General features: G+C 44.5%; 1 protein-coding gene across 1 annotated transcript; it reads right to left on the bottom strand.

Annotated features, from left to right (window-relative positions):
• Window positions 1–438: 438 nt before the first annotated feature.
• LOC144671977 (GPI-linked NAD(P)(+)--arginine ADP-ribosyltransferase 1-like) lies at window positions 439–23,975 on the bottom strand. Its single transcript, XM_078533914.1, has 3 exons — window positions 23,918–23,975; window positions 11,206–11,393; window positions 439–1,733 (listed from the first exon to the last, which is right to left on the bottom strand). Exons 2-3 carry the CDS (start codon window positions 11,249–11,251, stop codon window positions 931–933), a joined length of 849 nt encoding a protein of 282 aa, XP_078390040.1. The 5' UTR covers window positions 11,252–11,393; window positions 23,918–23,975; the 3' UTR covers window positions 439–930.
• Window positions 23,976–24,510: the final 535 nt, after the last annotated feature.

Below are 24,510 nucleotides of genomic sequence, written 5' to 3'. Positions count from 1 at the left end.
GGGCCAGATAGGTGTATGTACTCATACACTGGGGCTGGCAGGAGCAGTTGACAATATACAGAGGGCAAGGTAGGGACCAGCACAAACATGCACAATGCCCGGTAGGGAACGATACTGACATGCAACTGGACAGATAGTGACACCTACCGACATAGAGAAGGGCATGTACGAGTATACACTGAGAAAGTTACTGGGATACACTGAGACAGGTACTGGGATCCAATGAAACTGGCGCTAGGATACACAGAGTCAGATACTGGGGTACACAGAGGCAGGTACGAGGATACACTGGGATAGGTACTGGCATACACAGGGACAGGCGCTGGGGATACACTGAGACAGGAACGAGGACACATTGAGGCAGGTACTAGGATGCACAGAGTCAGGTATTGGGTTACACTGAGACAGGAACTGACTTACACAGCGACAGTTACTGAGTCAGGCACTGGAACACGCAGAGACGAGTATTGAGATAGACTGAGACATGTACTGGCAGATTCAGAAACAGGTGCTGGGGTACACTGAATCAGTTACTAGACTGCAAGGAGTCAGGTGCTATGATATACTGAGACAGACACTGGCCACCCTGAGACAGTGGCACACAGAGATAAGCATTGAGATATATAGGGTCAGGTGGGGAGTAGTACTAGCACTTAGGGAGAAAGTGAGATGTACTGGAATACACATGGGCAAATACGAACAGGTGCTTACATACAAGGAGAGGTAACGGAAGGCATAGACATATATGAGGAGAGTTAAGGGAGGCACTGATATGCACAGACACAGAAAGGACAGGGGCAGATACACACCTGTGTATCCTTAACAATTGCCAAGCACATCTTATCAATTATCAACAGTATATGATCAATGATGAGCGGCGATAGTTGGTTAGTAAAGCACTGTCGACCACAAGCTAAGCTGAGGAAACTGTCAGGCCAAAAGGCACTTGCAATGTTTGGGACATTTCCCCTTTCCTCTTTTCACTTCAAATGCACCGTTCTTGGTCTGCACGGTCACGGTGATGCCCTGGCATCCTGCCGCCACAAGTTTAATATACCTCCAGCCCCGCTTGCCCTCCTCTTCCTCCACTGGCTTCCGTTTGACCTTAAAAACCTCAATGGGCGGGACGAGGACCTCTTCCTCATAGCCTAGTTGCGAGAATTTACTGATAGGGACCCCAAATTTGGTCTGAATTTTAAACACAGTGTTGCTCCTTGATCTTGCCTTCAAGAATTTTTTCGCGATTATATCTTTCATGGAGGTGGAAGCAAATATTCCCAGGCGGATTTTCTCCCCCTTCTTGGCGTTGAATAGTTTCTTAACCCCTCTAAAGGTGGTGTGATGATTTGTCTTTAAATTACTGAGGGCGACCGACAGGAGGTAATGGAAACTTTTGAAGTGGAATTTGCTCTGGTAGATGGTGTCACTTTCGCCACACTGACTGACTGCTGAGTTAAACTCCGAGTGCAATGTGGAATTTTGAGTGTAAGCGTGAATGGCCATCAGGTGCTCCCTCCGCAAACCCTTTGGGATGGCAACGTTAGGCCCGAAAGCTTTATTTGCCTCGCCCCATACTCTGAGGAATTCGTTTCTGTTTGCCCATTCCTCTCTGATGTAATCAATCGCCGCCTGGTCGGCTGCCGGGGTCTGGGTGAATATGTAAGCGGCAGAACGCATCGCCATATCCAGTTTGGTGTCTTTAGCTCCATGCGTGAAAGCTAGTGTTCTCGGATCTGTGAAAAACAAAGCGAGTGGTTTGGCCATTGAAATATAGAAGCATAGGTAATAAGACCGGGAGTAGGCCATACGGCACTTCAAGCCAGCTCCGCCATTCATTATGATCATGGCTGATGATCCAGCTCAATAGCCTGCTCCCGCTTTCTCCCCAGATCCTTTGATCCCCTTTGCCACAGGAGCTATCTCTAACTCCTTCTTGAAAACATACAATGTTTTGACCTCAACTACTTCCTGTGGTAGCAAATTCCACAGGCTCACCACTCTCTGGATGAAGAATCTTCTCCTCATCTCAGTCCTAAATGGCCTATCCCATATCCTCACACTGTGACCCCCGGTTCTGGACTCTCCCACCATCGGAACATCCTTCCTGCATCTACCCTGTCTAGTTATGTTAGAATTCTATCGGTTTACAGTTTTCTGTCAACTCAAGAACATTGGGAGGCAGGACGTCAAGTCATTAATTGACCTTCCATCACCTCCTAAGCTCGATCGCCAAGAGGTATAATATCACGGCAAGTCACTCCATCCAGTCCTGGAATAATATCGCAGGTTCTTTTAATGCTCCGCCGTTTTTTTCCGTCAGTTGCCCAGCCCTTTGGCTCTGGAATGCTCTCCCTACCTCTCACCACCTCACTTTCCTCCTTCAAGTCGCTGCTTAATGCCCACCTCTTTGGTCAAGTTTTGGTCATCCGACCTAACACCCGCTCCTGTGGCTCGGTGTCACACGTTGTTCTTAATTGCTCCTGTGAAGGCCCTTGGGCAGTTTTATTGTTAGAGGCGACATACATATTAAGGGAAGAGTTTTATGGCGCGGTGAGGCACATCGGAAAAACATGGGAGCTGGGAGATTTTTAGAAAGCGGAGCAAAAAGGGTTAATTAAAAAGGGGGCAAATAAAATATGAGAGGAAACTAGCAACAAATTTAGAAACAGATTGAGAGTTTCTACAAGGTTGCAGTAGGAAGGAAGTAGCAAAATTGACCACCCATTCCTTAGAGGGCAAGACAGGTGAACAGGTCATGGGGAATAAGGAAGCGTGGAAGAAGCATTTTGTATCTGTCTTCAGGCAGACGATACAAAAGACATACCAGAAATATCAGGGAACCAAGGGACGAATGAGCACAGGGAACCAAAAGTAATTAATAGCAGGAGAGGGAAAGGATCAGAGAATTGAATGGGACTGAAAACCGACAAAGCCAATGGGTCAGAAGCCCTACGTCCCGTGCTTGTAAATGCGGTTCTGCAGAGAGAGGGTTGATTTATTGGCTATGGCCTTTCAAAGTTCCCGAGATTCTAGAGCTGACACAGCGGATTGGAAAGGTAAAGTCTCCATTCAAGAAAGAAGAGAAAGAGTAAACAGCGAACCAGACAGCCGTAAAACTGCCATCACTTGTCGCAATAATGTTGGAATCCATTTTCCAGTAGGGCAGAATACAATCCGGCAGAGTCAACGAGGCCGCATGAAAGGCAAGTCCTGCCTGGCGAACTGTTTTCTTTTGAGGATGTTACTAAGAGAGTAGATGAATGGAACCAGTGGATATAATCTAACTAGATTTTCAAACAACGAAGCATTCGAACAGGCGTCACATAAAACTGTATTACACAACATAACAGGTCATGTGAGTGGGAACAATATGTTGGCATGAATAGGTAAGAGATAACAGAGGAAGAGGAGCGTGGGGGATAAACGGAACATTTTCAAGTGAGTAGTTTGTGACTATTGGGGTGCTGCAAGTTCTTTGCTGACGCCTCAGCTATTTACAATCTATATTCATGACAGACGAAGGACCTAAGAATACCACATCCAAGTTTGCTGATGATGCACATATAGCTGGGAATATAAGCTGTGAGGAGGACACAAAGAGTCTTCAAAAGGAGTGTAGAAAGGTTTGGTGAGTGGGCAAGAGGATGGCAGACGACGTACAACGTAGTAAAGTGAAATTATTCACATTGGTAGGGAGAATAAAAAGCAGAATATTGCTAAAGTGGTGAGAAATGTTTAAATGTTGATGGTTAGAGAGATTTGGGTGTGCTGGCACAAGAAACGGGGAAAGCTAGGCAGGTACTTGCAGACAAATGAGCATGTTGTCTCTGAAAGCAACGGGGTTGGAGTAAAACAGTTAGGTAGTAATGCTGCAATTGTGCACGGCCACACCTATTTACCTATGGAAGAATATAATTGCCTTGAAAGCAGCGTGGCAAAGGGCCTGTGGGTCTAATGCTTGGATGAGAAGGCTGCCCAACGACAAGACGTTGAGAGAATGAGACTATAGCCTTTGCAATTTAGCATAATAAGAGTTTATCGAATTGAAATTGTAACATTCTGAGCGGAATTAATAGGGTAGATGCTTTAGAAGGCTCACGTGGCTTGAGAGTTTATATCATAGTCGGCACAGTTAAAGGATAAGAGACTGAAAGTTTGAGACTGAGACGAGGCAACAGTTATTCATTTCAGAAGGGTATAAGTCCTTGGGAGACGAGGTCGAAAAACACAACATTGGCCTCTGCAACCGAGCCACAGAACTGGCAGAGGATGCATTTCTCTTACAGAGAAGTCGTAATAGGAAAGGGACAAAAATCTGATGCACTGAGGGAGAAATGTTCAACTTGGAAGGGCAGAGTGAGAAGTACTTCCGGTTTACAACACTTGCCTTTGCCACACAGGTTTGCCTTGAATCGACACTATCAACATCCTGGGGGTTACCATTGACCAGGAACTGAGCTGGACTAGTCATATAAATACTGTGGAGACAATAGCAGGTCAGAGGCCAGAAATACTGCGGCGAGTAACTCACCACTTGGCTCCCAAAAGCCTCTCCACCATCTACAAGGCAGAAGTCGGGAGTTAGGTGGAATATTCCCCACTTGCCTGGATGAGAGCAGCTGAAGCAGGATTCAAGAAGCTAACGCCACGCAGGAGAAAGCAACCCGATTGATTGGCACCCCATCTGCAAACATTCACTCCCTCCACCACCGACGCTCATTAGCAGCAGTGAATTCGATCTACAAGATTCACTGCAGAAGCTCACCAAGCCTCCTGATAGAGCTCCTTCCAAACCCCCGACCACAACTACCTAGAAGGACAAGGGCAGTAGACACATGGGAACACCACAACCTGAAAGTTCCCCCCAAGACACTCAACGCCCTGACTTGGAGATATATCGCAGTTCCTTCACTGCTACTGGGACAAAATCCTGGAAACCCCTCCCTATCAGCACTGTGGGTGTACCTAACCATAGGAACCGCAGCAGTTCAAGAAGGCAGCTCACCACCACCTTCTCAAGGGCAATTAGGGATGGCCAATAAATGCTGGCCCAGCCAGCGACGCCCACATCCTATGAATTAATAAATTAATTGCATTACATCCATCAATATTTTAGGGAGGCAACATTGTTTACTAGAAAAGTGAAGACAGCGGGATGGACGCAGGGATGGTGAAGTGACAAAGCCTGGGAACAAACTATTCAAGGGTACTTAACATTTCAGAAGCCAGGAAGGCCTTGCTTCAACAACGGATCAGGTCAGTAAAGTAATGAAAAATGATCTCACCACGTAAGGCCAAGCTGTAGAAACATTTTGTGTGAGGCTAATAAATAGCACGGGAAAGAACTAAGTGAAGCAACTTACCGCAGGGCCCTTAACAGTAGCTACATTGCAGAACCAAGTATAGCTCAAGAAATCATGGGGGCTTGTAAGAAATGTACTGTAATGAATGTAATTTTAATCTTTATAGTGATTGGAAAAAAGCAATTGGCAAATGTAACCTTGAGGATGAATTCATAGAATGCCAATAGGATAGTTTCTTAGAACAACATCTTCTGGACCCAACCAGAAGACCGGCTATTTTAGGGAGGCTAATGAGTAGTGAGACAGAATTAATTAATAAACTCATGTTAAATGATCCTCTAGGCAAGAGTGATCATATTATATTCGAATTTCAGATTCAGTTTGAGGGTGAGAATCTTTGTCCTCAAAAAGTGCCTAAAACTTAAATAAAGGACATTACAAAGATATAAAGACAGAGTGGCTGAAGTGGACAGGGCAAATAGGTGAAAAACTAAGAATAGCAGATAAACAGTGTCAGGCATTTAAGAGGATTTCATAAATATCAACAAAGATATATTCAATTGAGCAAGAATGAAACCTGCCAGAAGGATGCACCATCCGTGGTATTTGATGGGAAATTGATAGGATTTAAGGCCGATAAACCCCCGAGGCCTCATAATCTACATCCCAGAGTACTTAAGGAAGTGGCCCTAGAAATAGTGGATGCATTGGTGGTCATCTTTCGAGATTCTATAGACCCTGGAATAGTTGCTAAAGATTGGAGATTAGCTAATATAAACCCACTATTTAAAAAGGGAGGCAGAGAGAAAACAGGGAATTACAGACAGGTCAGCCTGACATCGGTAGTGGGGAAAATTCGAGAGTCCATTGTACAAGATTTAACAGCTGAGCACGTTGAAAACAGTGACAGAATCGGACAGAGTCAGCATCGATATATGAAAGAGAACTCATGCTTGACAAATCTACGGGAATTTTTCGAGTATGTAACTAGTAGAGCTGATGAGGGGGAGCCAGTGGATGTGGTTTATTTGGACTTTCAGAAGGCTTTCGATAAAGTCCCACATAAGAGATTAGCGTATTAAATTAAAGCGCACAGGATTTGTGGTATTGCATTGAGTTGGATAGAAAACTGGTTGGCAGACAGGAAGCAAAGCGTAGGAATAAATGGGTCTTTTTCTGAATGGTAGGCAGTGGCTAGTGGGGTACGGCAGGGATCGGTGCTGGAACCCTAGTTATTCACAATATATATTAATGATTTAGATGCTGGAATTAAATGCAATATCTCCAACTTTCCAGATGACACAAAGCTGTGTGGGAGTGTGAGCTGTGAGACGGATGCAGAGATGTTTAAATGTGATTTGGAGAAGCTGAGTGAGCGAATGCATGGCAGATGCAATGTAATGTGGATAAATGTGAGGTTATCCATTTTGGATGCAAAAACAGGACGACAGTATATTATCTGAAAGTCTACAAATTGAAAGAGGGGAATGTGCAACGAGACCTGGGTGTCATTTTACACCAATCGCTGAAGGTAAGCATGCAGGTGCAGCAGGGGGTAAAGAAGGCAAATGGTATGTTGGCCTTCATAGCCAGAGGATTTGAGTAGAGGAACAGGGATGCCTTGCTGAAATTGTACAGGGCCTTGGTGAGACCACGCCTGGAATATTGTGTGCAGTTTAAGTCTCCTTATCTGAGGAAGGACGTATTTGCTATAGAGGGAGTGCAGCAAAGGTTTACCTAACTGATTCCTGGGATGGTGGTACTGACATATGAGGATAGATTGAGTTGATTAGGGTTATATTCGCTGGACTTCAGAAGAATGAGGGGGGGGTGTCTCATAGACACCTATAAAATTGTAACATGACTAGCCAGGGTAGATACAGGAAGGAGGCACCCGATGGTGGGGGAGTCCAGGACCAAGAGTCAAAGTCTGAGGATAAGGGGTAGACAATTTAGGACTGAAATTTGGATAAATTTCTTCACCAAGAGACTGGTGAGCCTGTTGAATTCGTTACCACAGAAAGTAGTTGATAGCAAAACATTTTATGTTTTCAAGAAGGAGTTAGTTGTCGCTCTTAGGGCAAAAGGGATCTAAGGCTATGGGGAGAAAGCGGTAGCAGGCTATTGATTTGGATGATAAGCCATGATCATGATGAATGTTGGAGCAGGCTCGAAGGGCCAAATGGCCTACTCCTGCTCCTAGTTTCTATGTTTGTATGCTTCTAAAAAAATCAAGCAGTGTGGACAAAGGGGAATCAGTAATGTGCGCTCTATGGATTTCCAAAAGTCATGCGATAAGGAACCACATAAATGTTGCAATACTAGATAATAGCTCGTAGTGTTGTGGGTAATCCATTAGAATAGATAGAGGATTGGTTAACTTACAGGAAGCAGGGAGTCTGCATAAATGGGTCATTTTCAAATAGTCAAACTGTAACCAGAGGTTGCTGCAGGGATCAATGCTGGGCTTCAACTATTTATGATCTATATTAATGATTTGGATGAAGAAATTGGCTGTACTCTAGCCAAATCTGCTGTTGATATAAGGTTAGTTAGTAAACCAAGTTAGGAGGATGATAGGAAGAGCCTGCAGCTGGATATTGATGGGCTAAGTGAATGAGCAAATATTTGGCAGATGGAGTAAGTGACAAAACGAGAGCTCGTCTACTTGCTGAGGAAGAATATAAAATCAGGATATAATTTAAACGCAGATAGAATGCAGGATGCTGCACTACAGATGTTCTTCGGTATCCTCGTATATGGATCACAAAAAGTCAGCTTTCAGACAGAGCAAATTGTTCGGAAGCCAAATTGAATATTGGCCTATATTGCAAGGGCGATGGAAAATGAAAGTAAGGAGGTTATTTGACAACCATACAGGGTATTGGTGAGACCGCAGCCAGAGTACTGTGTACAATTTTGAACTCCTTATTCAAGGAGGAATACACTTCAATTGGAAGCATTTCAGGGTAATTCCTGGGATGAAGCTGTTATCTTACGAGAAAATGTTGAACAGATTAGAGCTATACTCATCAACGTTTGTTAGAAGAATGAGAGGTGACCTTATTGAAACATATCAGTTTCAGAGGGTACTTGACAGGCTGGATGCTGAGTGGATGCTTCCCCTCGGGGGAGTAGGGCGGGGGCGGGAGGTGGTGGGTGGAGGGGTATCTAGAACCAGGGGGCACGAATTCAAAAGTTGGGCTATCCCAATTAAGCATGAATATCTATTCTCATTAATAATTGGCAATCTTTGGAATTTTCTTCCACAGAGAGCAGAGAAGCCGGGGTCAGTCAGTATACTCAAAGTTGACTGAGGCAGAGTTTTCACCTGCAGGGGAGTCAAGGGTTATGGGGGACAGCCAGGAAAGTGCAGTTAAGGCCACACTAGATCAGCCATGATCTTATTGAGTGGCGGAGCAGGGTCGAGGGGCTGAATGGCCTACTCCTGCTCCCACGGTTAAATTGTTTCACTTGTTTTGGAGACCAGGGCGAAGAACGCTAAATGTAAGTTAGTGACGAAGAAATCAGATTTGGAAATTCATGAGGAACTTCTTTAACTGTAGAGCGAAGAAAATGTCGAGGCGAATTGCAGAGGGTCATTTTGCGAAATTCTGCTTAAGAATCTGTGGGGGAAAAAATAGCAGGACATTCTCATGAATTTTGATGGAAAGGGGTGGAAAGATGCATGAGGGGCAAAAACATCAGCAGGGACCTGTTGGGCCGATTGGCCTGTTGCTGTGCTGTAAATTCTGTGTATTACTTGCAAGATACAAAATGGCCGTTTGTGGAATGCAGGGCTGTGACAAACTAATAGGTCATTATTTCATTCTTTCCACGACCTTGAGTTGAAAAGTTAGAATCGAGAAATGACATCACTTAAGACAGATAAATCGCCTGTAACCGGGGGCTCATTTAAAACAAAGCAAATTGAGATATTGCGAGATAGGCTAGGCCTCAGCTGGGATTTTGTACACAATTTCCGGCAATATACTTTAAGATGGCTAGCATGAACTTGCAGCTGGTGCAGAGAGGAAATACAGTATTTTACCTGGTGGCGCCCTTCAATTGTGAAGACAATATAGAGAAGCTGGGAGTGTCCTTTGTAGAGGAGGCACAGCTAAGCAGTGGTTTGATAAAGGTTTTCAAAATCTTTCTTTTCATAGAGTAAGTAATAAGTGGCTGAAGGATAGAGAACCTGGTCACAGAATTACTATAATTGGCAAACGCACCAGGAGCAACATCACAAAACGGTCTTCTTTGTCATTGCAGCTGTTTCCTATGATAGGATGGGTACTAATTGAAAGTACAGCTGAAGAACTTTCGACAGCATCTTTCAAAAGAAAATTCAGTGACCAGTGCGTGATGTAGAATCCCTGCTGGCATACATGAATGAGCAAAAAAAAAAAATCCGACCAGAGTAGTTACAAAGGGCCGTGGGCAGAGGGGATGAAAGGAGGAAACGCTGTGACAGCTGCACATTAATTAGTGGAACTAAGATAGAATCGCAGATTCACAGAGAGCAGAAGAGGCCCATCGAGTCTGCACCGACACTTGAGAAACCTGACAGACGGACCGACCTAATTCCATTTACCAGCACTTGGCCCCATAGTCTTGAATGTAATGAAGTGCCAAGTGCTCATCCAGGTACTTTATAAAGGATGTGAGGCAACCCGCCTCCACTACCCTCCAAGGCAGCGCATTCCAGACCGTCCCCACTCTCTGGGTAAAAAAGTATATCCTCACATAACCCCCTAAACAACCTGCCCCTCACCTAGAAGTTGTATCCCCTCGTGACTGACCCTTCAACTAAGGGGAACAGCTGCTCCCGATCAACCCTGTCCATGCCCCTTATAATCTTGTACACCTCGATCAGATCGCCCCTCAGTCTTCTCTGCTACAACGAAAACAATCCAAGTCTGTCCAATCTCTCTTCATAATTCAAATGTTTCCTCTCAGGCAAGATCCTGGTGAATCTCCTCTGCACCTCCTCCAGTGCAATGACATCCTTCCTATAATGTGGCGAACAGAACTGCACACAGTACTCCAGCTGTGGCCTTACCGAGGTTCTATACAACTCCAACATGACCTCCCTACTTCTGTAATCTATGCCTCGATTGATAAAGGCAATTGTCCCATATGCCTTTTTCACCACCCCACTAATATGCCCCTCGGTCTTCAGAGATCTTTAGAAAGAAAGCATGTTCCAATTACTGAGATCAATGTGGCAGGAGCAAGGAGCGCTTGTGTATCCTTGTGTACAATGCACAAGGAACTAGTGCACAATGCTCAAACATTGTTTGAATGTTGGCCTGGTTAACATTGTACCTTGACTTTCAGGCATGACATTTTTTTATTCACTTACGGGATGTGGGCATCGATGGCAAGGCCAGCATTTATTGTACATGCCTGATTGCCCTTGAGAAGGTGGTGGTAAGCTGCCTTCTTGAAACGGTTGGTGCAAAGTTCAGTAGACACAATTTATTTATTCCAAAGATTCTGTGGGTGTTCGAGGTCATTTGAATTAACAAGGACTGTTGCCTGCAGCTCCCTACGGAGAAAGATCATCAGAGGCTCATGGAGACAAAGCTGGTAAATAGGGTATCGGGTCATCATGAGCTAGATAAATACAGAACAAGCTCAATGGGCTGAATGTCCGCTTTCTGATGTTAAGTAACAAGTTCAAGCAGTCTAATAGTCTACTCCAGCCTGAAAATAATAGGTTTAAGGGGTAAATGAATGGCCACTTCTGCACCTATATTCACACTACAGGCAAAGTTGCAAAGCACCTCCTTCCTTTCTGCTTCATTCTGCAGCTGCAGAAGGGGAATTCCATTCAGAAAACCTTCTACATTAAGAGTTGACTTTCCAGTTGATTCAAATACAGAATTAAACTACTTACTGTCCAAACACAGAGTGAGAAGCACGATGTAAACCATATGGTGCATTGCTCCTTTATTCTGGTATCACCTGGTGAGGACTTTCAGACAGGTTGGTTTTCCCTTCAGATTCCACTTCTGGAATGTTTCACTGTGGGGCTGATCCGCCGACTTATCACGGGAGTCAAGAAATGAATGAGCCTCAGTTATCCTGTAACAAAACAAACAAGAAAATAGGGCATGCCAACAGCGTCAGGTAGGATCATGGAGGGATGTGGCACAGAAAGAGGCCATCCGCCCCATGGTGCCTGCCCGAACACTTTTCCAGAGCAATCCAATTAGTTCAAATCAAATTAGTTCATTCCCTCTCCACCGTCATCATTTTCCACCATTTCACGATTCACAAATTCTGTTTCAAAGCTGCTCGTGAAACTGCTTCCACCAACCATTCAGGGAATGCATTTCAGGTCACAATAGCTCACTGCGCAGCCGCATGTTTTACTCATGTAGCCTCTGACCATTTTGCTAATTACCTTCAACCTGTGTCCTTTGGTTTTCGATCCTTCTGCCAGTGGAAAGGGTTTCTCCTCTCTTAATGCATCAAAACACTTCAGGATTTTTAACACCGCTACGGAATCTCCCTTCATTTTTATGGTCTTCGGGGAAATCTTTGTGCCCTCCACACAACTTATGTTCCTGCCTATCTTTGTATCGATGGCAAATTTGCCTGCAAATCTCCCAGCCCCTTCATATAAACCATTCATATAGATCGTAAATAGTTAAGGCCCCAGAATTGTTCCCTGTAACCCTCCGCCAGTCCCAGTTTGCCAAGCTGATGATGGCCCATTTATCCCAACTTGCTGTGTTATGTTTGTTAACCAATCCTCTGTCCATACTAATATATCATCCCTATCACCAACAACTCTTACCTTGTATAGGGACCATTTATGCGGCACCTGATCAAATGCCTTTTGGAAATCCAAAGGCGCAATACCGACTGTTTCCCCGTTGTCCACACTGCTTATTGCATCCTCAAAGAATTTGAACAAACTTGTCAAGTACTATTTCACTTCTATTCAACCATATTGACTCCTCGTGATTGCATTAGAATTTTATAAATGTCCTACTATTACTTCCTTAATAGTAGCTCCTCCAATTTTACCAATGACAGATGTTGGCATAACTGGCCTACTGCCCTGCTTTCTGCCTCCCTCGGTTTTCCTACTCGGATGGTGTTTTCCCTAATCTTGGAAGTTTGCAACCAATGTTGCAGGTATTTCGTTCAGAAACCTAGAATCCAGGAGTGCAGGGTATCACGCCCAGTGAGCTTGTTAGCCTTCAAGCCCATTAATTCCCCTGATAAATTTTCTCTGGTCAGTTATTGCATGAAGTTCCTACCATCCTTCTTGCCTCTTGATTTATTTCTTATTCTGGGTTGTTTTTGTGGTTTCCACTGTGAAGACAGATGTTGAACAAGTATTCACCATTTCCATTTGTTCCCATTATTAACTCCGCATTCTCATTCACTAATGGACCAACATCTACTTTAGCTAAATTTTAAAGTTACATCTACTTGTCGAAATGCTTGTGTGTTCTGATACCTTTTGCTATTTTACACTCTTTCTCTAATCCCCCCCTTTTTTTAGTCACCTTTTGCGGATGTCCTAATCATCTGTTCAACCACGAATCCTCCCAGCATTCTACACATTTTATTGCATTCTGATACCATCCATAAATTAATTTGCCAAGATTGATGCATCCTTTTCCACGAATCCTTTCTCAACAGAATATGTCGTTGCTAATGTTACGAAATATGTCCTTAAAGGCATGTAAAGCTTATCTACTGTTTTACGTTTCAACATATTGCCCCTATGCAATTTAGTCAACCCTATCTTCATCCCTTGCAAATGCCTTCATCTAAGGTTATGAAACTAGTCTCAGACTCAAATATCTCACCCTCAAACTGAATGCCGCTTTGTTGGTTTGATAGTGATAACTCTGCTCAATGAGTTGCTCTGTTGTTGAACTGGATTGTCGTGCTCTGAATGATGATGAGAGTTGAGAAACACAAATTAGTAACCACAGATAAAGGAGAGACCGACAGTGGCACAGGAAGGGGTGCTTAATGCTAGCCTGTCATGAGCAGACAGAATGGCTTTGGGAGATAATGATCTGGGTTTAAGAAGGAACAGAAAGGACAAAGTAAGACATTGCCAAAAACTGAGGGAGGTATTGCATAAACGGTTGTTATTAATGACAATTATAGTTGCTCAGGTTCATTTTCAGTGAACAATGTTTATGCACCAGCTGGAATGTTGTGTTCAATGCACCACACCTTAGCGTGGATGTCAAGAGGTTGGAGAGTGTGCAGATGACATTCACTTGCCTGTCTCCAGAAATGAGTGACCTCGGTTAATTTGGAGTGATTGAAGAGTTCCTCTTGCCAGAGCAGAGTAGGTTCACAGGAAATTTCACAGAAGGTTTCAAATACATAAACGATTTTGAAAAGAGAATATATGGAGAAACTGCTTTCTGTGGCGGAGGTGTCCGGAACTAAAGGATACAGATTGAAGGAAATTGGCAAAAGACCAAGGGGCAACATCATGAGAAGTAATAAAAGTGCGAGGCAAGTAATTGTGAATTGGAATGTGCTGCCTGAAGGGGCGTTGGAAGCTCAATCTACACTAACTTTCAAAAGGGTATAGGATAGACACTTGAAGGGGGGAAATATTGGTAGGATACAGCAGCGGATGTTCTTAACTGATAGCAGAGCTTTTAGCCTTTTATTGTGGTTTCTACAACATCATATGCTTAGAGTTCTTGAATGATAAAGAAGAGCAGCGGGCGATTCGGTCCATCGTGCCTGTGCTGGTATTTTCATTGGAGAGATGCATTTTCAACAGAAAACTTTAAGGAATTGTTTCCATGTCAATTAAAATAGAATGTTGTCTGATCATTCACAGAAGGCTGTCTGCAATGGCATTTCTGGAGGGCAACAAAGTACGAGCAGCTGGCAATGGGTGGCCATAAAAAGGGGGCGGTTTTAGGATGAACTCTTTGAGTGGGAACTGAGGACCTGCAATCTCTTTCAGCGAAGGTACCGAAAGGCGACATTCAAAAAAAAAGTCTTTTATTCTGAAGAGGAGCAACGGAGCTTTCCCTACTGTCCTGATGCAGCAACGTCACAACACAGATCATCTTGTCGCTATCTGATTGCTGTTTGTGTGGGGTTTAAAGTGTCCAGTTGAGAGCTATGTTCCTTACATGACCACAGTAGTTTATGGGCTGAATGGCCAGACACAATGTGCTGAATGGCCTCCTTCTGTGCCTTAACATTTCTGTGGTTCTATATGTCAAATATACTCACGTGGCTGAAAATCACTTTGGAAAGTCCTGAGACCGTGCAAGGTGCTATATCAATGCAACTTTTTCCTTTATTTTAACAATATCTGCGGTTGCAGACAGTTGTGGAGCTGTGACTCAGTTCTGAAGTTGTTAACCTACGAGACTCTAAAGTAGTCGATATATAGACGAAATACCCCACACATGTGACTTAAGTGGCAGAAATGTGTTGCATTTCTTACTTGCAAACTGATGGTGTTTCAACACCCACACCATCCCTCACCCCACCTCGACCATCCCTAACAAGACCTGTCAGCTCGATGTCCTTTTATTCTAACGGTTGAACAGGCTGCTATTGCTGATGGTGACATGATTAACTGTTCAGTTTATTGACAGGAAGTTAATTTCCCTGTGTGGAGCATCAGATAAGAATCGAAGGACTCGCAAACAGTTAGTCTCAGGTTTGCAGAGCTGTTGTTGTTAAACATGTTCAGAGTGTGAGTAGCTGTGTCAGAAATAGTATGTGCTTTTTCCTGAGCCAACTGTAAAATAAGCCTTACCGGATGTCTGTTCAACGTGGTTTACTTTTCAAGTGTATTCTAAAATACGGTATTTATAAGAAAGATTACTTTTTGCAGATTAATCAACACCAAACCACTGGAATATTAAAAGTGAATTTTCAGGGGAGAGTAATGTGAGCGTGTTCATGTCCTTTATAACCAGTGGAGTGGCGGGTTTTCCCTTCTTTCAGTCTCTTTGATGGTGCTGTGTGTGACATGCCGTCCTTTCAGCCTCGGGGATCTGGGTTGTAAAATCACTCAAGTACAGCATTTTCTTTCTCATGCTCTTGTGACAGTTCGACAATGAATCACATATTGGAATGTTGTGATCAATTAAAAGGAAAAGTGCATTAGCTCTTTCCCTCTCTCTCCCTTTCACTCGCTTCTCCCTTACACTCACTCAATCTCCCTTACTCTCTCCTCTCGCACTCTCAATCTCTCTTAAACACTGCTCTCTCACTCTCAATCTCTTACTCTCTCTCCTCTCACATTTTCTCAATCTCTTACTTTCTCTCCTATTACACTCTCTCAATATCCCTCACTCTCTCTCCTCTCTCAAACTCTCTCAGTCTCTCTTACACTCTTTCCTCTCACGCTATCTCAATGCTTCTTAACCTCCCTCTTCTCACGTTCTCTCAATCTCTTTATTCTCTCTGTATTCTTAGGTTCCCACATCCTCTCTTACTATCCCTCCTCTCTCACTCCCTCTTGCTCTCTATTTTCTCACACTCTCCCTCTCTAACCCCTCTCGCTCCCTCACTATCTCACCCTTCCATATTTTTCTCCGCCTCGCTCAGTCTCACTCTGTTTCTCGCTCTCTTTCTCTCTTGTTCTCTCCATTCTTTATCTCTGACCCTCACTCGATTCCCTTTCATTTGGAGTGCCTCCTGCTCTCTTTCCCTTTCTCCATTTTTCTCTCCCTGTCCCTGGTTCGTCTCTCCTTCCCTTTATCTTTCTCCTTCCCCTCTCTCTTTTGCTCCAGTATTTTATTTCATTACTTCTCTTTCACGCTTTCTCCGCCTTTCGTTCTGCCTTTCTCTCTCTTCTCTCTCTCTCTCTGTCTCTCTCTCTCTTATAATGGAAACAGGTCGCGAGGGTAATGGGACGTTACTTATTGCACCGAAGATGACAGCCACTGCCACACTGTGAAATATCCAGCCAATGCCACCCTAACAGTGAAACAGCTTGAAAGCCTGACAAAGGCCTGCGCTGACACAAAATGAAGCAAGTGGGTCGAGTGATGGATGGGCTGAGCTGGGATACTTGCCAATGTTAACAAGGCCCCTCAGTCAGGCAGCAAAACACAGTTGATGATGACCAAATGGAAGAAACATCATCCCTGAGGCACTGAGACAGCTCCATTCAGGCTGAATGGATACCTCAAGTTAGAAGCACCTTGTACGGCCGACAGAGTGGCAAAAAAGCTATTCCAGCAGGGGCTCCATTCCTTAAACCCTCACACTTTACGAGTTAAATGCTACCAGGGTCGATTTTCTCCCGGTGCTGTGAACTGTGTTGCAGTTTCAATGCAAAAGCTCAACTTCTGCTTGGGGGGTGGAGTGGGGGGTGGGGGTGGGGGGTGGGGGCGGGGGTTGGGTGGATGGGTGCAGCTGGGAGGTGAGCTGGTGAGGACTCCATTTATATGTCCGCAATGTTGCTCCATCGCCCTCAGTGTTTCACCTTGACCTTCCCAATGCTCAGAGGCGATGTTTACAGCCGATGAATTGTCCCTATTGTTGTAACATCGTAAACACGTTGGAAAACGTTGTGGGTTCAACTAAGATAGGGCGCTGCAAGAACATTCCTCTCAGGCGAGCATACACTTCGGAGCAGGGGGAGGCCATTCCTCCCTTCCGACCCGTTCCGGCTTTCAATCAGGCCCAAGTTGATCCGAATCTTAACTCCACGAAACCGACCCCTGCTCCATCAGCCCTTGGCTGACGAAAAAAATCTATCAATTTCAGTTGTGACATTTTTTCCATTGACACCCCCAACCCTCCCCACCCCACGCCCATTTCCCACAGCAGCCTAAACAGCCTGGTGGGCTGCGAGGTTGTGGAGTTCCACACTGCTTTATTTGATGAAGAGTTTGCAAACATCACCCTGTGACGAGCACTAACTTATCTTTTTTCCATCCTTGACATAGTCTCCCAGAGCAAAGAAAATAGTTTCCCTGTATCTAATTTATCAGCCCATTTGATCATCTTAAACGCTGCTGGAATCTACGATACGGGTAGGCAGAGTAGACAATGAACGTGTTGGGCAAATCTATTTGAGTTTTTGAGGATGCGCCAAGGGGGCAGACCAGTGGGTGTCGTATATTTAGATTTTTCGGAGGCATTTGGCAAAGTGGCGCACAGTGCTTATTACACAAGTTACTGTTCATCGGATTGTAGAAAATTTATTAGTGTGGATTAAGGACTGATTAATGGGTAGAAAACAGAGAGTAGAATTTAAATATTTATTTTTATTCATTCACGGGATGTGGGCTAGGTCAGCATTTCTTGCTCATCCCTAATTGCCCTTGAGAAGGTGGTGATGAGCTGCCTCCTTGGGCCGCTGCAGTCCCTGTGATGTAGGTACTCCCACAGTGCTGTTAGGAAGATAGTTTCAGGATTTTGAACCAGCGACAGTGAAGGAACTGTGATCTATTTCCAAGTCAGGATTGTGACTAACTTGGAGGGGAATTTCCAGGTTGTGGTGTCCCCATCTGTCTGCTGGCCCTGTCCTTCTAGATGGTAGTGGTCGTGTGTTTGGAAGGTGCTGTCTAAGGAGACTTGGTGAATTCCTGCAGTCCCTCTTGCAGATGGGATGCACTGCTGCTACTGTGCGTTGGTGGTGGAGGGAGTGAATGTTTGTGGATGTGGTGCCAATCAAGTGGTTTGCTTTGCTTTGGATGGTGACAAGCTTGTTAAGTGTTGTGGGAGCTGCACACATCCAGGCAAATGGGTTATGTTGGGGCGTGTGGGGTGGAGAGCTGCAAGGATCAGTGCTTCAGCTTCAGCTATTTACAAATTTTTCCAATCAGATAGATGGAGCGACCCACTGTAATATTTCTGTGTTTGCTGTCCATACAAGGTTAGCTTGGATGGGAGGAAGGTGTGAGCAGGACATGAAGGAGGTGCAAGGATGAAGTGATTGAGAAAGGGAGTGGACATCGTTGTGGGAGAGGGAACTAATGCACCTTGGTGAAATAATACAAAAGCAGAATATCTTTTCAATAGTGAGAGACTCCTCAATGTTGTTATTAACAGTGATTTGCCTGTTCTTGCAGAAGGATCAGAGACAGCTAACATACAGCCTCAATCATGGATGACTATGTAGATGCATAAGATATAAAAGTCTGCAAAGGAAGTTCTAGAGTGCAGCGGCACAGGAACAGTTGACAATCAGCAGCCATAAAAAGAGGATGGTTTTAGGATGAAATCATTGAGAGGGAACTGAGGACCTGCAATCTCTTTCAGCAATGGTACCGAAAGGCTATCCACAAAAACAAAAGTCTACTATTCAGAGAAAGAGCAAGGGGGTTCTCCTCACTACCCTCGGTGAGCAGTATAACAACACAGATCATCTTCTCACTACCTCATTGCTGTGTGTGTGGGGTTTACTGTGTCCATATGAGCGCTATGATCCTTAAATTACAAGTCATTATATGGGCTGAATGTCCAGACACGATGGGCTGAATGGCCTCTTTATGTGCCGTGACATTTCTGTGCTTCTATAAAGCACAGGAAAGTGCCGTTCGGCCGAACCATTCTATGCTAGTTAATATTCCACTCGAGCCTCCTCCCATCTTTTCTCTTCGAAACCTACCTTCATATGCACCTATTCCCTTATCGTTCAAATGCTTGTCTACTTTCCCTTGAAGTGACTCTATCGAATTCGCTTCAACAAGTCCCTGTGGCAGCGAGTCCCACATTCTTGCCACTCTTTCTAGAAGGACGCTTATTCAGATTCCCATGTTGGTATTCCTGGTGATTATTTTAACCGAGGGCCTCTGGTTAAAGAGGGAACATTCTCGCTGCATCCACGCTATCAAAACCTTTCATAATTTTTATGATATCTCTTGAGTCGCTCCTCGGCCTCATGCTTTCGATTAAGAAGCCAGCTGGATAGCCCTTTCCCACGTATCTCGGCTCTCAACCTCATCAACCTCCTCTGCGTCCACCCCCGTGCCACGATCGCCTCTCTCGATAATACACTGACCAGAACTGCGGGCAGTACTCCAAGTGTGGCCTCATGAGAGGGATGAATGTATTATGAGCCGCTCCTGAGCATCTAACAAAAGTTGCCTGCTCGTGCTTCCATCGCCAATGCTAAAAACTTTTCCTGCCATGATGTGTGGTGATCAGTTTTTATTCTGGTGTAACAAAGTAGCAGTATTACCAATTGCTTTTATGTCCTGCCGAAAGCTGGGAATCCACATCTTGCTACTCTATTGCAACTGCAGCATGAGGAAGGTACAGTACACCCCCTCTACTTTATCCCCTACTCTTCCTGTATCTGCCTTCAGATATATAAGCGAGTCCTACCTTTCGCCTAGTTGCCATAGAATCCCAGAATGATGTAGCACAGCAGGAGCACTTTCGTGGTGGGCATTCGTTAAGCCATCCCTCTGCCACAGATCGCCAACTCGGACCTGCAATTTCCCCACTAGCAAGCATACTGTTACCCTCCAAACTAGTCCTTGTATCTGCTTCCACTCCTCTTTCATTACATGCCATTTCACAATTGCCTCGCTGTGTAAAAACAAGTTTCCTCATGCCAGCTCTGTCAGCTTTGCCAATCATCTTCTATGTGGGCTATCTGCAGACCCCTCCTTTAGCTGCTGCAGGCAGTTTCTCCTCATTGAAACTACCAAAGTCCTTCATGATTTTGCACACCTCCACCCAATCTCCTCTCAAGATCCTCTGTCCTGAAGCCAACTCCAGATTTTCTCCAGTCTGTCCACATCACTTAACTCCCTCAAGCCTGGTGCTTCTTTCCCAAAAAACCTCTTTTGTAAGCTTTCTAAAGCCTGGCCCCTCTCCCTAAAGTGTGGTGTCCAGATTTCAACAACATAAATGAGCCGAGGCCTAACCAGACTGTTGCGTAAATGTTTGACCTAACTTTCTTAACTTCTGTAACTATTCCCACTATGAAAAAATGCCTTTTTCCTTTAACCAGCCACCACAACTTGCCCCGCATATTGCCCTGCTACCTTCAAAGATTTGTGCCCATGACCTTCTCCCACACAGGCCTCTCTGCACTACACGAACTTGATTAGGCATGCTCATAGAATGGTGAAGTTATAAAGCACACAAGTATCCGGATTACCAGTGCCTGCTTTTCTGTCGGGCTACCCAATTAGCCCCTTTCCTTTGCTCTTTCCCAGCTGCCTTCCACTGCTTTTACATTCATTTATTGATACAATTCCCTTTCGAATTGAATATGTTTCCACAGTTCTTTCCGGCAGTCCATTCCAAATTATGACAACTCCCAATTTAAAAATAATCCTCTCGCAGCCTCAGTCCGCCCCACAACCCCACCCCACCTCCACGAACACACACACGCAAACACACAAACACAACTCACAAACACGAACACACCCGCACCGACAAACTCACACACAAACAAACACAAACTGAAACACACACACACACACACACACACACGTACACACACCCACAATCACACACCCATACTCCATACACACGGACACGCAAACAGACTCTCGCATCCACACTCACAAACTCACTTGTATACATTCAAACTCGCAAACACAGACTCATACACACACCCATAACGAGAAGCTCACATACACCCACATACCCACAAACAAACATACGTGCACACACAAACTGAAACACACACATACCCGCAAGCAAACTCAAACACACATACAAAAAATCACACACCCACACATGCATACACACAGACAAACACACACGCGCACACACACATACATACCCACAGACAAACACATGCACACATACAGAGAAAATCACACACAGACACAGTCATGTCTCAGTGCTTTATCCAATCACTTACAACTTTGTCCTCTGATTGCTGAGCCTGCTGCCACTGGAAACAGCCTCCCTCTCACTACGCATGCAAACCTTTCCCCCGTCCCTCATAATTTTGGATATCTCTGTGAAATCGCCCCTTAACCACCTCTGTTCTGTCATTTAGAAGCCTGCATTGAATATCCACACCTTTCTCTGGTTGCTTGGAAACTCCCAGGGCACTATGGCTCCATTCGACCAGGGAGCACAGATCATTGAATCAGGGAATGCTACAGTACAGGAGCAGGCCAATCGGCCCATCGTGCTTATGCAATGTAGCCTTGAATGAAACCCCGGATCCAGCAGCCACTGCTATTGCTGCTTACGGAGCAAATTGCTCTCCTTCCAAATCTCACTGTTTCCTTCCAGTGGATTCGAGGCAACTGCAGGATCTGTCCTGTGCCAATAACTGAGGTGAAATGAACAATTGCTTTGACTATCCTGGTTTATCGCTGCTTCCTTCCCGTTCCCTCTCGTTCAATATCCTTGGATTTCTTGCTCAGCCTCTTGGGAATTTCTATTTTTGATATAACGATTGCCTCCAGATCGTTTTCAACCTTGCAATACGATTTGTTTGAAAGTGCCATTTCTCTCTGAATCATTCTTGTCCACCCCCACACCACTCCTCACTCTTCTGATCCCATTCGTACGCTTGTACAAATCCTCACCACTTCGGTGAAAATTCAGGGAATATATTTGCTGTCAGTTGGCCATTGTTTTGGAAGACCTTCCCCACAGCCTGTTATTAATTTGCATTTTTGTCCCGTTAACTAATGAAGTTGGTTATGCAGGATCAAGGGTTAAGGGTCAAGGCTCAAGCGTCCCGCATGCTTTCTCGACCTCCCTTGCATGAAGCTCTTCACCATCTGTGCTTCATGTGAGTATGGCACCTCTCATAAACCATTTATCTCAATCAGAGAATAACATATACAGTCTCGAGACAATTCAAAAAAACACCTTCACCCTTCCTCCCGCAATTTCCGCGCCATAACCTTAGAAAACATTTGGAATATAGAGCACAAGAGGCTGTCCTCCCTCCTCAGGATGGCTGATATCCGGAATGAGCAGGTTATCTGCAGAGGAAAGTTTGGGCCAGCTGAGCTTGTTTCCACTGGGGTTTAGAAGAATGAGGGGTGACCTGATTGAAATATAAAAGGCCCTGAACGGTCTTGACGTGGAAATAATATTTCCCCTGAAGGGTGAGTGCAGAACTAGGCGTCATTAGTTGGAAATTAATGGTCGCCCTTTCAGGACAGAGATGTGGTGAATTCCTGCAGTGCATCTTGTAGAGGGTACACGCTGCTGCTACTGTGCGTCACTCGTGGAGCAAGTGAATGTTTGTTGCTGGGGTGCCAATTAAATGGTCGGCTTTGCCCCAGGTGGTGTCGAGCTTCTTGAGTGTTGTGGGAGCTGCACTCATCCAGGCAATTGGGGATAATTCCATAAAACTCCTGACTTGTGCCTTGTACATTGTGGACAGGCTTTGGGGAGTCAAAGGGTGAATTTCTCGTCGCAGGATTCCTAGCCTCTGACCTGCTCTTTTAGCCACGGTATTCATATGGATGGTCCAGTTCAGTTTGCGGTCCATGGTAACTCTAGGATTTTGATAGTAATGGTAATGTGAATAGGAGGAGGACAATACAACGCGGCCAATCGAACCTGTTCCAGTATTCCAGCACGATCATGGCTGGCCTTTGCCTTCAACTCCATTTTCTCGCTCGCTCTTTAAATCCATTAACTCCCCGAGAGACCAAAGATTTGCCTATCCCAGCCTTAAATGTATTCAATGATGGAGCAACCACATTTCAAAATTCCAAAGAATTCCAAAGATTCTCAACCGTTTGAGTTTTGCCTCATCTCATTCCTAGATGATCGCCCCCCACTTATCCTGAGGGTGTGGTCCTACGTTTTAGATTCCCAGGCCAACAGAAACAATCTCTCCGCTTCCACCCTGTCTTGCCCCATCAGAATTTTGCATGTTTCGATGAGATCACCTCCCATTCTTATACTCTCCAGATAATCTCAACACAATTCACTCAGCCTCTTATCCCAGGAGAACGCCTTCATGCAAGAGATCCATTTAGAGAACCTTCTGTGCCATTCCCATCTCATCAGCCTATGTCTTCCTGACGCTTGTAAACCACCGCCCTATTTACTGCATTTCCCAGTTTGGTGTCATCTGCATGTTTTGCACTGATGCCTTGTATACCCCAGCTCAAATCATTCAAGTTTTCCATTATCTTTATCGTTCTTTCATTCGTAAGGTGCCTATTGGACTGATGGTAGCATAGAGTTATTGTCACTAGATTAGTATCCCAGAGACTCGGAGTAACACTTTAGGGTTCGAGTATCAGCACAGGTGGTAAAATTTAAATTCAATAAAAAATTGGTATTAAATGTCTAATGGTATTTATGGAACGATTGTCAAAGAAACACATCTGGTTCAGTAATGCTTTTTCCGCAAGGGCATCTGCTGTCCTTGCTTGGTCTGGCCTTCATGTGTCTCCAGACCCACAGCAACGTTGTTGACTCTCAAATGCCCATGGGCGCATTAAAAAAATTGAAAGGGCATTTTTGATTATCTTTTGCCCTTTTCTTCCCCATTAGTCAATTGTGCCGTAATTATATCCTGTATTTTATGGTCTGTCCCCTGTGTAAATCATCTGTAAGATGATGCCATTGATATTTTCTCCATCTCTTATTAGGATCAGCTATTGCATTAACTGCAATAAACTTTGCAGCACAGGCAAACATCAGGCTAATAATCAAAGTGTAAAATGTAAACTTACCACCTTGAGAATGCTACAAATCGCCAGAATACCCGTAACCTTCAAAGAGAGAACAAACCAATTGCTATCTCAGTGTTAATTAGTAGGGGCAATATCATATATTCTTGGAATCAAAACACCATTCGGGCTTTGCTGATGACTGCTCTCTTGTTCTACATTGCTGATTGGTTAAATAAAAATAATTCATGGGCGGAGGTGTTTGAGTGAGGTTTTTATGCAGTCAGGGTGTGAAAATGAGAATCAAAAATTAACATTGCAAATGCTGGCTGTCTGTTGGCAAAAGGTTCTGGTATATGTGATTGCGGTTAGAGGGATGTGAAGAGGATGTTCTAAAAAATTGGGGCAAAAATAGTTTGCGTCAACATTCTTATAAAGAGTGAAGGAAGGAAAAATTCCAAGTGCACTCTTGGTCCTGAGGTGAATCTTCCTTGGACAGAAGGGCTGAATATTTCCTCGGACTCTGATGAGGGGCTATTTTGGAGAATGTTTAAGAAGGATTTTTCTATCTCTGTGTACAGTGCCAGATCCAACCAACAAGACAATAAAAGCTACCACCCCTCCTTGATTTAGAGGGTGAAGATCGTCACAGTGAG

This window comes from Cetorhinus maximus, chromosome 35, assembly GCF_964194155.1.
Source record: "Cetorhinus maximus chromosome 35, sCetMax3.hap1.1, whole genome shotgun sequence".
In the NCBI taxonomy this organism is placed as follows: Eukaryota; Metazoa; Chordata; class Chondrichthyes; order Lamniformes; family Cetorhinidae; genus Cetorhinus; species Cetorhinus maximus.
The sequence above is the reverse complement of the archived record's forward strand: the minus strand, read 5'-3'. Positions and strand labels throughout refer to the sequence as shown.